This window comes from Halyomorpha halys, unplaced genomic scaffold (genome assembly GCF_000696795.3).
Source record: "Halyomorpha halys isolate HHAL.00 unplaced genomic scaffold, Hhal_1.1 Scaffold1288.1, whole genome shotgun sequence".
NCBI classification, from domain to species: Eukaryota; Metazoa; Arthropoda; class Insecta; order Hemiptera; family Pentatomidae; genus Halyomorpha; species Halyomorpha halys.
In genome coordinates, this window is record NW_027112921.1 from 89,010 (window position 1) to 104,630 (window position 15,621).

At 29.5% G+C, this 15,621-nt stretch overlaps 1 protein-coding gene across 1 annotated transcript; it reads left to right on the forward strand.

Annotated features, from left to right (window-relative positions):
- Positions 1–856: 856 nt before the first annotated feature.
- LOC106689172 (uncharacterized) lies at positions 857–2,923 on the forward strand. The gene is made up of 2 exons (XM_014434031.1): positions 857–1,045; positions 2,729–2,923. The coding sequence occupies exons 1-2, from the start codon at positions 857–859 to the stop codon at positions 2,921–2,923; spliced, it is 384 nt and encodes a 127-aa protein (XP_014289517.1).
- Positions 2,924–15,621: the final 12,698 nt, after the last annotated feature.

The window sequence follows — 15,621 nt, forward strand, 5'->3', positions numbered from 1 at the left end:
CAGGTCGAAACGTCGGCATAAAATAAATAAATATGGTTTTGTTTATTTATGTTGTTCTTTGCTGACCGCACCCCCCGACAAACTTCTCCAATCATTATATATATTTTTATTAGATTAAATGTTTATGATATTTTTTTTCTTGATTATCTAAGAGGTTAATGAGCTATATGAAGTATTATATAAAAAAAATACAAGACTTTAATTCAGTAAAAGAGCTCTCAATTAATGTGACTTACTGTTATAGATTTTTTTTTTCTTTTCAATTTCATTTTATTCGTTAAATTTTTTCTTAATATTAACTATTGTTTTGATATCAGCTGATATATTCTAATATAGATATAGTGATATTGGGAATGTTCCCAAGAGGAAGCTCATTCAGAATTTAAGAAAACATTTTATCGTTGTTTATTTTATGAACTGGAAAGAAAACCTGAAATTATGTATTCCCATGACCTCTAACCAACATATATAGTTTAATATGAATAAGTTTATAAATAAAAAAAAAAAATTCTAAAGTCTATACTCTTATGTTATTTTATTTATTTATTTTTCATACAGATAGTTTGATTATGTTCATCTTGTCTATTATTTTGTTTGTATATATTTAAAGAGAGTTTTTTTTAATTATTATTATTATTTTTTTTATTTTTTTTTTATTTTATTTATTTATTTTATTTATTTATTTATTTATTTTATTTTAGTATGTATGAGATTCATTCATTACTATTACCTATTGCCCACAACTGTGTGGCAGATTGTAATATCTATCAATAAATAAATGTATCAAAGTCTATACTCTAATAAATCAGTTAAAATACATATAATGAAGGAAACATTTTAAGCATGTACATTAATAATGCTAATTAAGTATGATATAGTTAAGGAAAGCGACGCGAGGCGTTGTGTTGCAGCAGCGGCCAGCCTGAGCAGTGGCCAGTCGAGCCCTCCCAGCAGGTTGGCACCCTACTTGCCCCGGCTGCCCTTCCCACCCCACGCCGGCACCTTCTCCGCCTTCGATCCAGCCTTCATATCTGCAGCGCATCAGGTATTTATCTTATAATTTATTATTTTTATTTTAATTAATTACCCTTCTCATATCACAGCCCTCGAAGAATGGTGTAATTGGAGGATTAAGAAAAATAAAAGACTGCTAAAAACACGCGAACGTTAGAAACGAATTTTTATTTTTTTTTTATATTTATTTATTGTTATTTACAACTGTACATTTGTCTATTCTTTTGTTTGTATATATTGTAAGAGAGTTTTTTTTTTATTATTATTTTTTTTTATTTTATTATTTTTTTTTATTTTATTATTTTTTTTTATTTTATTATTTTTTTTTATTTTATTATTTTTTTTTATTTTATTATTTTTTTTTATTTTATTTATTTATTTTATTTTTTTATTTAAGTATGTATGAGATCATTCATCGCTATTACCTATTGTCCACAGCTGTGTGGCATATTGTAATATCAATCAATAAAGAAATCTATCAAATCCATAAAAAAAAAAAAAAATTACAACTGTACATTATAATACATTTAGTAAATCTGATCTAAGTTAAATTGGAGTGTTACAGGCGTGTAGAGAAACTACCCATTGATAGCACTCTAATGAGATTTTACATTAGCTGGTCTCGTGACCATCTTCTTTTCAGACGCCTCGGAGGATTGTCAGGAATGGAAGAAGATGCAAGGTGAGAAACTAGGGGGGAAACGAATTTAACGAGTAAATTTCATCTTTAATAGGAAATATCTAAAAAATTATTGAGTAGTGGCCTCTATAATCATATATCTTCATCAACAAGGAAACTAAATCTACTATCCTACAAAATTAGAACTAAATCCGTGACCACAAGACCTTGCACTCTCCTTGTTAGCGTATTTGGATACTTATTTAATTGAAAATAAGAATAAATATATTGTCAGAGGGCTTTTTATTTTTTCGGCCCTTGAAGAAAATTTCTGTTGATCAACCCTCCCAAGAGTCCTGATGTCGTTATTTAACGGAATACTTGATAAATAATTGTGGAAATTGCAATTATCATCAGAAGTACATGTTTTTCCAGTGCGAGCTTTACTCAGTGACCACACGCAATGTCTTCATTAGTACTAACTTTTTAAGAAAAAATGCGACTATTACTATTTTTATTATTTTTATTGTTTTATTATTAGTAATTAAAACATTATATGCCAGACAAATATTCGTTGTAATTATTCTTAGGGGACTAGATGTTCCAGAATAAAATTGCTTTTCATTTTTATTTTCATTAACACCGAAAAGATACCAAAAATTAATAGTACAAGAGGCCGGTGGAAAAAAATAAGTTATTTTCCCTAATTTTGTATTACTTTAGTGAAAACTACGTATAATTATTGGTCAAAATCTTTGAAACTACTTACAACATGAAAAAAACAAAATACTGCTAAAAACACGCGAGCGTTGGAAACGAATTTAACGAGTGAATTGCATCTTTAATAGGAAATATCTAAAAAATTATTGAGTAGTGGCCCCTATAATCACATATCTTCATCAACAGGAAAACTAAATCTACTATCCTACAAAATTTGAACTAAATCCCTGACCATAAGACCTTTCACTCTCCTTGTTAGCGTATTTGGATACTTATTAATAAATATATTGTCAGAGTGTGGAAGGCTTTTCCCAGAATTAGTAAAAATTGGGTTATTATTATATAAATTATTATAAAGTTTCTAATTGTTGACAGTACGCTGCAGCAGCGGCAGCCCTTGGTCCTCGCGCCAGCTCCTTGCTCTTCTGCCCCGAGTACGGGCTTGCTGCCCTTGCAGCCTTGCACCACGAGAGGCTCCTCACCAAGAACTCTTCCATCGCTGATCTTCGACTCAAGGCTAAGAAGCATGCTGAAGCCCTCGAGCTGATCCGTCAAAAAGAAGCCATCTAATTCTCTTCTGCGCCAAGACATTATCTAAACCTGTTGAAAATTGATATTATCAACTATTAGCAAGGAGAATATTCACCCATCCATTTTCCCAAAAGAGAATGTGTATATGAAATATTTTGTGATCTCTGAATGATCTTATTAATTTTTTTATCGGTTTATACAAATATGGTTGATAGAAATAAGAATGGACAATATACTGTTTCGGCTTTGCAATCATTCGATTGAATATTGGATGGAAATATTAATTATTTTATTGAAAAAATTAAAAAGAGATGGGCTTTCTAGAGATTTTCGAACCGATCGGATATAGTTCTAGGTGATGTATCTTCCACTCGTATCACGACTATGCAAATGGCCGGTTTTTAGATGTCTTACGTTGTTATATTGAAAGATTCGTTCATAAATTTGGAAAGATTGGTTAAATTATGAAAGGAATTCTTCCTAGGTTTGTTATCAAAAGGCAACAACTGAGGAGAACAGCATTATCAATAACGTCCATGAAATTACCTTTTTTTATTGAGCTTGCGTTTGTTACGTTTGCGCTATGTTTATTCATTTTTTGTTAATGTTGAGAAAAAAATATTAATTCCTGAAGAGATTTCGTTTATTATTGTTTTGTTTACATAATGATTGTTGGCTTTTGTTATTTGTTAATATTAGTGAATCGATCTATCTTTCGTACCCATTGAAAGAAACAACATTGAAGCGGTGCTATGCAGAACTGATTCGTTTGCCGATCCATTCGGCAGTAAGGGGTTCCCTAGTGCTAAAAATCTATATAAATTTTTTTTTAAATATTTTTCTTCACAGTTTTTATATACTCATATAGATTATAATAATAGATATTCAAAAAGATTTTTAAAAATTGTAGAACAATCTCTAAAGAAAATTGTTACTCATTATTTTTTAGAATAATATCAGAGTTTTGTCAATGAAATACTGCACCAAAGACATTATCTTGCAAAATTAGTCGTAAAAGTGGCATGCTTTTGGTTTATCGATTTTTACCACGGCAGGCCCATCATTGTGTACAAACTACCTAAGACAAATGTTATGGCAACCATAATTTTAATAATGACTGTCGATAAGTTATAGATCGACCCACTGCTGTCTACCTCTGGGAAAATATTTATAAGCTTAATTTAAAAATAAAATGATATGGAAATAATGAAAAACATCATATTACATGATGTTTATTCAAAAATTAAAACTTCTGGTGTCTTAGGGGTGGTTCTATTTAAAATAATTTTTCACTTTAGTTTAGCCCTTAGTGGATCCATTGGGGGAGCGAGAGGGGCTCATAATATAAAAGAAAATTTTAATTTTTTTTTTATTATCCTATATTATATCATTCATATTTTTATTCTGAACAAAAATATCTGTAATACATTGTAATTTGAATTATATGGTGCATTATTTCTTTTTTATTATTAGTGCAAAATTAAAACCTAAAATGTACGGGTTCGAAACTCACTTGACACCTGATATTTTTCTCAACTTCAGTAGACATATTTTCATATGTAGTCAGGATTTATTTGTAGAAAAATACGATTCCCGTTTTCATTGGCAGTTAAATCAAAGGGCTTTTTATTTTTTTCGGCCCTTGAAGAAAATTTCTGGATCAATCCTTCCAAGAGTTCTGATGTCGCTTATTAAACGGAATACTTGATAAATAATTGTGGAAATTGCAATTATCATCAGAAGTACATGTTTTTCCAGTGCGAACATTATTCAGTGACCACACGCAATGTCTTCATTACTACTAACTTTTTAAGAAAAAATGCGACTATTACAATTTTTATTATTTTTATTGTTTTATTATTAGTAATTAAACCATTATATGCCAGACAAATATTCGTTGTAATTATTCTTAGGGGACTAGACGTTCCAAATAAAATTGCTTTTCATTTTCATTTTCATTACCAGCGAAAGACATGAAAAAGTAATAGTACAAGAGGCCGGTGGAAAAAAATAAATTATTTCCCCTATTTTTTTTATTACTTTAGTGAAAACTATGTATTATTATTGGTCAAAATCTTTAAAACTACTTACAACATTAAAAAACTTAATAGAACATCATTCAAAAAAGAGTAAATTTGCTAAAATATAAACCCTAGTAGAGCTATTTACACTTAATAGTTTCCAGGATACAGTTTTTTAAAAAGCAAAATTTCATGATATATATACTGAAAAATCAGTAGTTAGTGAATTTATTGTGGGAAATCTTTATCTCATGAACTATAAGACGTATAAATGTCTATTAGTACTCAAAGTAAAGCTAGATTAATGTACTATTATGTAGTTTATATCATTCATCCTCGTAGGAGTTATAGTTTTTATGATATTTTCCAAAATAAATGTAAAAAATTTTTATTTCTAATTGTTCGGACAAAAATTTTTATTTATGAAAAATTATATCTCAGGAACCATTGGACATACAGATGTCTGCTAGCAATCAAATTACAGACAGTTTAATGTACTATGAATTATTTTATAACATTTATGTTCGTAGGTGTAGTACTTTTTATCATTTTTGCATATGAATATGAATTTTAGCTATGAAATTTTGTCCGTGTACAATAAATCAATTTATTTTAGCAAATATCATGAAAACTACTACTTCTTAAACTTTAATTTAAGTGCTAATAGACATGGTTTCTGAGATAAAGATTTCCCATAATAAATTCACCAACTAATCATTTTTCAGTACATTTTTATGAAATATTGCTTTTAAAAAACTGTTTATAGTGAACTATTTAACGTAAACAAGCCTTGTTAGTGCTCATATTTTAAATAATTTTAATCTAATTTAAATAATACCAAATTAGGTTTTCTAGTGCTGTAAGTAGTTTTAATGATATGGAGATCTGTATGAAAAAGTTTTTTTTTTAACGTTTTGAAACAGCTGCCATTTTTTATTCGCCCTAACTACCCTTGGTAGAGTTATCAATTTTTATTAATAATTATACATAGTTTTCATTAAAGTAATCAAAAATTGGGGTAAAATAACTTACTCTTTTTTTTCCTCTTGGGCTCTTGAGGGGAAGGGATTGGACACGTTCGAACGTAAAAGGAAGTTGTACTACTCCTACAGTTTTACGGTAGTTGTATCTACAGTTTTTCATTTTCGGATAGTTACAGCTATGGAGTATAAGCTTTTGTTTAATCACACGGAATTAAATTACATACTAACCACCATTTTGTCAACTGCGTAGTCCCTCACTTTATCACTTCACTTAATGAGAGGAGAGAAGAAAAAAATTCCATTGTGGTTTAAATCCATGCTCTTGTCATTTTTGTTATGCCAGGTTTTTATTGAAGGTCAAATTTCAAGGGACTTGTATGAAATCTGTGAAAAATCCCTCTTCCACGTGAGGACAGCTTGTTAAAAAAAGAAATATTAATTTTTTTTTTTATTATCTAAACAAACATTAATTTATACTCAAGTGAGAATGTTACGTCATCAGACACTTATTTTTAATTTTTATTCCTATATTTAGGAAATTAATATAAAAAATGTGTACTTTTTTTTTCTTTATTCAAAAAACATTACGACTGCTTTCACACACCGTGGGACAGGATTGTACCTTCATGTGAGTTGTGAATGATCCATTCATCCAATAAAATAAAAAAATATGCTATCTTTTTTAACGGTTGAAAATAGTTTTTACTTTCACTTTTTTATTTTATTTTGTTTCTTTATTCTCATACTATCGTTTGCAAAAAATATTTCCTATACGAAATGCAGAATAAAACTGACCTAAAGCTCAACAAATGTTTTTAAAATATGATAAAAGAATAATTTGGACCAGCTATCATTTCTTAAACAAAATCGAATAATGATAGGATCATTGAAGGGTTTCTTTAGGCTGAGAACGATTTTAGACTACTCTATAAAATGAAAAAAAAAAAAAAAGTACTGCTTATATAAAAAAAATAGTTCTGCATTCATAATAGCAATTTACTTCAAGTTATTCAATAAAAAGAATTATGTATTTTTTTTTTAATAATTACAGACACTCACCGTCTATAGACATCTTACAATAAATATATTTTTGGTTAGAATTCGCATTACAAAAAAAATATTGTGTTTTCTTGCTAGTTACTTTCATATTCTAATTAATAAAAAGCAATCAATATGAGAATATATTCCAAACAATCTCTATACTATTCCAAACTGACTAATGATGATTTAAATATATTAATAATGTAAAAAAAATCTATGTAAATAATTATGTAATACCAATAAAATAAATTTATAACATTTTTTTTTTAATCAAGTTAACGTTTGGATCGTAAGCCTCCATCGATATAAAAGCATTAATATATCTGTATAAATATCAACTGTTTTATTTTTCTGAAAATAATTTTTGAAGAAGTTTATTCAAAAGTATAAAGAATCCCTATAAAGCACCACTTCAATAAATTTACTGCTTAGTTGTACATCTTTTTTATTTGTGATATGTGTATAATAAAACATTTGTTGCGTGAAACAGTATTAGAATACCAGCAGTGTTATGAGCAATCTTTTTTAACATATTTATAAATGTAAATATCGTTAATATATTCCATGTATATATACAAATGTTATTTCTTATTAATTAAGTATAGTTATAACACGTAATATAAAATTTGAATTATTTATTTTGTTATTATTCACCTATTCTTTTTATTATCAATATATCTATATATTTCAATTTATTTATGATTACAGTATATTTCTTGTTCTAATGGATCCATAGAAGACAGATGGAGTGGATTTTTTTTAATATAGGAGTGAACATAAGACGACCCCTTAAGGGGATATCCCCAATCTAATTTAAAAACCCAAAGATTTGAGAAAAAAAGAGAACCTACTTTAAACTGCGAAAATTGTGGTTAAATATTTAACTCAAATAGTTAGTAAATTTTAAAACCTGAAGTCAAGAAATTGGATTTTTATAGATATGATATTGTTTAAATAAAAAAAATAAAAATATTCTTGTTACAATTCACAACAGGTAAGTGAAAAGTTCATATCCAAAATAGTTTGGAAAATTAAAATGACTTTATATTTTGTAAACATTCATTATATTATGTGATAAATTCAACAAAATAAATAAATACACTATTATGCATATAAATGTGTATGTTTATATATAATATATATGAAGGCTGCTACGAAATAAAAACCCCCCCTGCCGGAATCCAATTGGACCCGCCCCGCAGCAGACATGAGTTTTTTAAGGTAACACCTCAACTCCCTCAGTTACAATGGCCTCTGTCCATACCGAATTATAATACATAACAGACGAATTATATTACATAACAGACGAATTATATTACATAACGGACGAATTATATTACATAACAGACGAATTATAATACATAACGGACGAATTATATTACATAACAGACGAATTATATTACATAACGGACGAATTCATAGTTTTATGGACTTCGGAAGTTCTTCTATGGGAGGAGGGGGGGAGGTATTACATAGCTCCTAAATTCCCTGGTAGACTCTCAATCCGGCAGTGCCGGGGCTTCACCAAGTCTAAAACAAGGGTTACAATTTTTTTTTCGCCGGGCACACTGGAGAAATTTTCACGTAACCTTTGTCGAGATAAACAACTTTTCGGGGCAATTATTCTTAAAGCGGTTGAATATATAGAAGAAAAAACAATGCAAATTAATTCCTCAAATATTTATTAAAACACAAAATATCAAAAGTAATTTATGTAAAGTCTAATATTTTTAATGGGTAACCATTAATAATATATACCTACAAAAAAAAGTACCTTAAATTAAAAATGGGAACTAGAGAAGAGAGATATCATTCACACTGGGTTAATTAACTTGGTAAACTACAATATTGAAGATGATTTAGAATAAATATTTCAGTACTCCATACTAAAACAAAGAATAAAATATTTTGGTTTATTTTTTCACAAATGGATCTTGCTAATTAACCAAGAAAAAAAGATTTAATCTCCTTCCCTCAAAAGGTAAATTTTCACATTTAAAGAAAATCCCACAATCAAAATTTAGGAAATGCTACAAATCATTACATAATGGTTTAGTATTTAAATTCAAGGGCGTATCCAGAATCAAAACTAAGGGCGGGGGGGGGGGGTTAAGCTATAGTCAATCAGGTTGTGACATTTCAGCACAATAAAGAAATTCGAAACCAAAATTTTAAGAAAATTATAAAATGAAAAAAATTAATTTTTATTAAATCAATAAGGAATTACTTATTTCATTATATCAGTAAATAACAAATAAAGAAATATCTGATGTTTTTGGATCCTATACATCTTGAAACGTAAAACTTCAAAATTTGAAGAGTGTTAATTACATTTTCTTCATTGAATATAAAAAATAACCGTTCACCGTCCAGAGCTTTTACCCGGGCTTCTTGGGCTGATTTTTTCTTGGATTGGGTTTTAAAGACACAGGTCATCAGAATGTTCCTCAAACTCTTCCTTACCATCACCCATTTCTTAGAAAAAAAAAATTGCCTCTTGAACACGTCGACCGATTAGCTGTACAATGTAAAGAGGCTGGGGCTGGAAAATTTTCGGAGGAACTCCTGCAGAGTCGAAATATGTGGTGTGGACTGCACCATCATGAAAGGACACTGAGCCAGGTTGTCGAGAAAGACCGGGATCTTCACCCTCACCGAGTTGTACTTCGACTGTCTGATGGAAGAAGAGAACTATCCCTCCTTCAGGAAGTTCATCTGCGAGTACAAGATGACTCAACATCTCCCCCACCAAGGGCCCACCCTACACACTTCACGGTGGGAAGAGCCCCACCACCAGACAATGGGGAGCCAGGAGTCAACGCAACCTGAGACCAGGAGGGCTGCACCAGACTGGCATACTGAGACAGTTTTTTTTCCGGCTAAGAAGCACTGCGGCCACAGAGGGCCTATTGTATGCAGTCCCTCCTCTGCTCAAAACAGGCCAATTGCCTTTGCAAATCTGGACACCGTATAAGGATCCATTGTCTCGCAAAGTTTGGGATCCAAGATAAAATCCTTACTAAAGATGAGGAATCGTTTTCTTGCCACTACATCACATCTGCAAATGATGTGGTAAGCAGTCTCTTCTTCCTTCCTGCAGAACCTGGAGATCGGGGACTCAATCAGTCTCATTTTATAGAGATGCTTATTTAGCTGACAGTGTCCCGTGTATAGACCTGTCACCCATCTTAAGATACTCCTATCCATATTAAGAAGGCAGTTACTTCTTTTCCGGCAGGGTCCTTTGAGTATCATTTTTGATTGTTCCATCCCTCTAGTATTTCTCCAGAGTAACCCAGCCTTGCTCTCAGCAATCTTTTTGATATTTATTTCAGCATATCTCAGCATGTAGAAACCTCCCTGATTGGATCTAACAAGTAAAGTGTCTACCACCATACACCACAGGAGAGGAGATAGCACTCCACCCTGCGGACAGCCACCAGCGGGCTTCATCCACATCTTAGTGTGTCCTAGCTCTGACTTGAGCAATCTTCCTTCCAACATCGTGTTGATCCAGTTGAAAGAAAGCTGTCCCACCCCTTTCATTTCCTTAGCTCTCGCCATGGTTCCGTAAGGAGTACGATCAAAGGTGCCTTCAATGTCAATGAAGACACCAGACATAATCTCCTTATAGGCCAAACTCTTTTCAATCCTAGATACTAAATGGTGTAAAGCATCCTCACAGGATTTCCGTGATTGATAGGCAAATTAAGCGCTGTGTAGTGGTCTCCCAAATATGTCTGTCCAGAACCTTCTCAAGTGTCTTCATTAAGAAGGATGACAGATAGGTCTGTACGCCTTGGGGTTGTCATTAGAAGCTTTCCCTGGTTTGGGTATATAACACACCTTCGACATTCTCCAGCTACATGGAATGTGACTCAGTGCCAAACTCCCCCTGAGCAAAGCTAAGAGTTATGGTTTCAAGACCGTTAGGCCTTTTTGTAATAGGGCCGGAAAAATTCTATCCATACCAGCTGATTTAAAGGGCGAGAAGGATTTAATCGCCCACTCAACCTTGCCAGTTAGGCAGTGGACCAGAATGGCTGGACTAGGTACCGAACAGATGTGGAAAGGTGTTGTCCCATAAATAAAATGCTGAACCGAAGGCTTGGCTGCACCACAGACAACCTAAAATTAAATTGTTCCCATAATTTAAAAAACCCTATAATGTAAAATAAAGTTTCACTTATTGGTATCAGAGGCATACTTACTGCCACCATTTAACAACTAATTCAGCGGGAGAAAAAAAAAAAAAACGTATGCCGGAAACTGCTATGTAGGGGATAAAAAAAAAAAAAATAGCTAGAGTTGGCGAGGAGACATTCATGAATTAATTGCCTGGGAGACCAAATGTATAAGGCAGACACTAGTAATAAACAGAGTATTTACCCGACAAAATAACAGGGACAACTTATGAAGAATACCACTGTATTAGCAAATAATTCAAAAAGTACACATGTTATTGTCAATTATCTAATGGTCATTTTAAAGATTATTACATTCCCTAAACAATCATGGAAAATTGTCCATTATTTGCAAAGTTTTGGTTCAATACTCTCAAAAATAAAACTTTGTGATTGACTACAAAAAAGAAAAATACTTTAACTCCATCTCATAATTTGAGATTTTAGGTTTCAATATAAATAAATGCAGAAATAAAACTTTAAAAAATCTATCAGAGCCGATTTTTTAGTATCGATTTGTAAGTTACAATTCACTGCACAATTATCATTGGAATATATAATCGGTTTTTGCGTTTATTACTATTTTTTTTTTCAGACTTGGTACAATAATTTCAAAATAGTTTTTGTTAAAACAAGCAGATTTGCTTTTTCCTAATGTAAAAATTCTTTGACCTACTATACTCCTTACACCTTTTGGTTTTCATCATTTTTTAAACTATTTAATATGATCAGCGGATGATCCTTTTCTTATTCTAAACAGAAAATGCAAACCAATTGAAATATAACCTTCAAGTCTATTCAGAAATAATATAATAAATAACTAAAATAAATATATATTTTTTCTTGACTCCCAGCGCCCATTTGCAGAAATCATCAAATAAGTGTTTAATATTTTTCAATCTAGAATACAAAGGTTTCATGGAAGTATGTGACCTCCCCCCCAGGTCCTTACCCTATCCTTGTAAGTGCAGCGTTCAAAGCCTATAACCAGCACTTTCTATTCTGTTCTAAAAATGAATTTTGGATTCATGAATTTTGATTGGAACTATGATGAGTGCGATTCATATACTTCGGAAGAGCATGACTTAACTTCCAATCTTCATTAAGAGAAAACCTAGGTTAGGTACATGCAACCCTGAAGGGCAGGGCAAGGAAGGTGGTTGCCCAAATTCTGAGAGGAAGTTATCATACAATCAATTTCTGATCGAATTAAAAAATATTTGCTAGTCAGCTTGATTTATTTACAATACATAGGCCAAAGCATTCAAAGTTAATTTCATATAGTCAAATCAATATGATTTTCTCCTGTATGGGCATATATGAGAGGAATTAGAATTATATATGTTAAAAAATTATCAATCCATCTTAAATATAAAAAGCTATCTAACCACAAGCTAATTAAATAAAGATAATCTTATAATATGTTTCTTTCAGATATCTTTCCATAAAAAAATGTTACAGGTTTTACAAATACGTACTTACAAATGGAACATAATTGGAAGAACAGCATCCTAATTTAGAGTTTTGGAGTTGCAACCAAGTTACACAGCACCGTATTTCTCAAGTTTTTTTCTCTAATCCTAACTAAATAATGTTACTTTCAATGATTAACAATTAAAAATAACACTATTTATCAGAGAACACTCATATTGTCGAATATTTGAATAGTAAGCAAAGTTAGAAAAGTAAAAAAAAAAAAAGTTGATCAAGAAAATTTTTTATACTAAATATAATAACAGAGCATGAATCGGAGGTAGCTAGAGCTCTGTCTTCCATGGTTTGCTGTTTCAACTTTCATGTATTCTTTGGTTGTTTATATTAAAAATAATAATCATTGAAAATGTTTAAGCTAAAACTATCAATTAACTTATCAATGAAGTAATATGCAATACTGAATTTCATCAAAACGGAAATTATACTAAGACAATCATTACATACTGACCAACCATTGAGAACTTAATTCATAAATCTAATCTATAAGAAGTGCAAACTGTTGTAAATTATTCTATAGGAAATGAAATAATTAGAGGTCTTATCAGTAATTTAGTACAATATCTATTATCTGTAAGAAAAAGTTTCTCAGCAAATATGGGATACATAATAATTTATTTTGTAACAAATTACCAAAGAATCACACTTAAACATAAAATATTGCCACAAGAATAATAACAAAGGCAATATGAGTGACTCAAAAATCTATTAACCACTGGAAGCAGAATTTATTAAAATGAATCAGGAACATGCATATACACAGAGTATAATTAGCTGTAGTTTATTTATCAATCTAAGGAACTCACAAGTTTATTTACATTAAAAATAATTTTTTAAAAAATCACATATATTTTTTAATGTATAAACAAATAAATACATATACGATATAAGTGTGTGTGTGTGTATATATATATATATACATACATACACATTTATATGCATAATAGTGTATTTATTTATTTTGTTGATTTTATCACATAATATAATGAATGTTTACAAAATATAAAGCCATTCATTCGTGTAACAATTTCCACTAGAAAAACAAAACATTATTTACATTTCCATACAGTCCGTTGAAAACTATATAAAAATAAAAATAAAACCAGAACAAATAAAATCTTCCTTATGTATTGATCAAAATAAACAAAAATACTAAACCAACATATTACTTTATATACCCAGTAATTCAAAAATTATTCTATAATGGTAAATTGAAACAGTTTTAAAAATATGACTTATATTTAAAATATAAACTGTACTAAGCATATTTTACTACATAAGTACAATTAATGTACCAGATGAGGTCGCACTTTATTCTATTGCAGCATTGGTTTATTTAATTATTGCTTCAATAAAAATAAATTTTTCTTTCCCTTTTTAAGTATTCAAATCAATAAGAAAAAAAGAAAATGTTATCACATTTAAAAAATAAAGCTCACCTGAGCAATAAACATTGAGGAATTAAGGGATATATATTTTATTACCATCATATTTACAATATCAACTTGACAATACAAATACAAATAATCTAGCCCAACTGCTCAGTTTATAAACAATCCTAAAATAAATGTGCAGTTCCAAACGCCTTACTATACAAGTGTACAATATTACTAGATATGTACAAATACTTACATGAGCGTTAATAAAACTATACAATATTATACAAAAGAACTTAAAAAGAATAGTTAGATTTAACAAATTCAATTTCAGCAACATTATGAGAATTTTCAACAGCAAGACCAACATTTTTCCTTGACTTGATATCACAGAAAAGTTTACTTTATAAAAGTTCATTACTCTTAACTACATTGGTACAGAAAAAAAGCTAGGCCTGGTGTGACTGGCTAAACAATTGAATTTGTTAAAGCTTTATATTATTTAAAGTAAATAATAAGGAATAAGTATGAAGCCTAAGGTAAACTTCAACAAGGTACATTTTTTAAAACACTTAAAATACTCAATTTACATAAATATGAATGCTGATATATGTATTAACATACATACATAAAGATATATACACAAACATACATATATACACATAGTTATGTACACATGCAATAAATATGTCTGTGTAAGCCTAATAGTTTTAATAAGCAATATGAATATTTTGTTATCTCCACCAAAAGAGATAAAAAACTCCAAAAAAAAAAATAATAAATAAAGTATATAGAAAATAATAAAATAAATTAATAACTTAAACAATTTGATCACGTAAAACAAAACAAATAAGAGCAGTCACATTTTTCTAGTACAGATTTATTACAGAACAAAAAAACAAAACAATAATGCATAAAATTTGTTTAATTATTTCCTTTTGATTAAAGATATTTTTTTCAACAGTAATGATTTTCTTTTAAAATACATATAGATTTAAAAAAATTCTATCAAAACGACATGGTACAGTTTACATTGACAGTAACATTGAGAAATAATATCACAATAGAATTTGATTACTGAAACTTTGTATTAATGAATAAAATTCATAATGAATATGAAAAATTAATTATTAATATGATGTAAATATTATTTCTAACCATATATCTAAATACCTAAAATTATTTTTGGACAAACCAAGCCAATTATTTGAAATATATCTGTCATTAAAAACAAATTAACAAACATCAATTCAAAATCTACGTGCAACCTTAATACATTTATATAAATCAATTTTTAAAAAAATATATATTTATTTATTGGTAATTAGAACTATTGAAATTGTAAAATCAAATAACTTATTTTTCTTAAAATGTAAATATAAAATAAATTACCTCTTAGACGGAAAAGAAATAACAATGCGGTTGATTCTATTATTCACTATTTGATAGTGATCAAACTACTTAATTCAAAAATTGTAATTACTTTAAAAAAAATTAAGTTATTCGAATAACTTTTCTTAAACGCAAATACATAAAATGTATTATGTATAGGTAATATTTACATAAGATTACAATATTTATACAAAAATTTACATATTTACATTTGAAAACAGAGGAAAAACAAAAGATAAACTAATAGTT

Coding starts and splice junctions, on each gene's coding strand:
- LOC106689172 (XM_014434031.1), top strand. CDS start 857: ATGCTAATTAAGTATGATATAGTTAAGGAAAGCGACGCGAGGCGTTGT. Junction 1,046..2,728: donor TCATATCTGCAGCGCATCAG/GTATTTATCTTA, acceptor AATTGTTGACAG/TACGCTGCAGCAGCGGCAGC.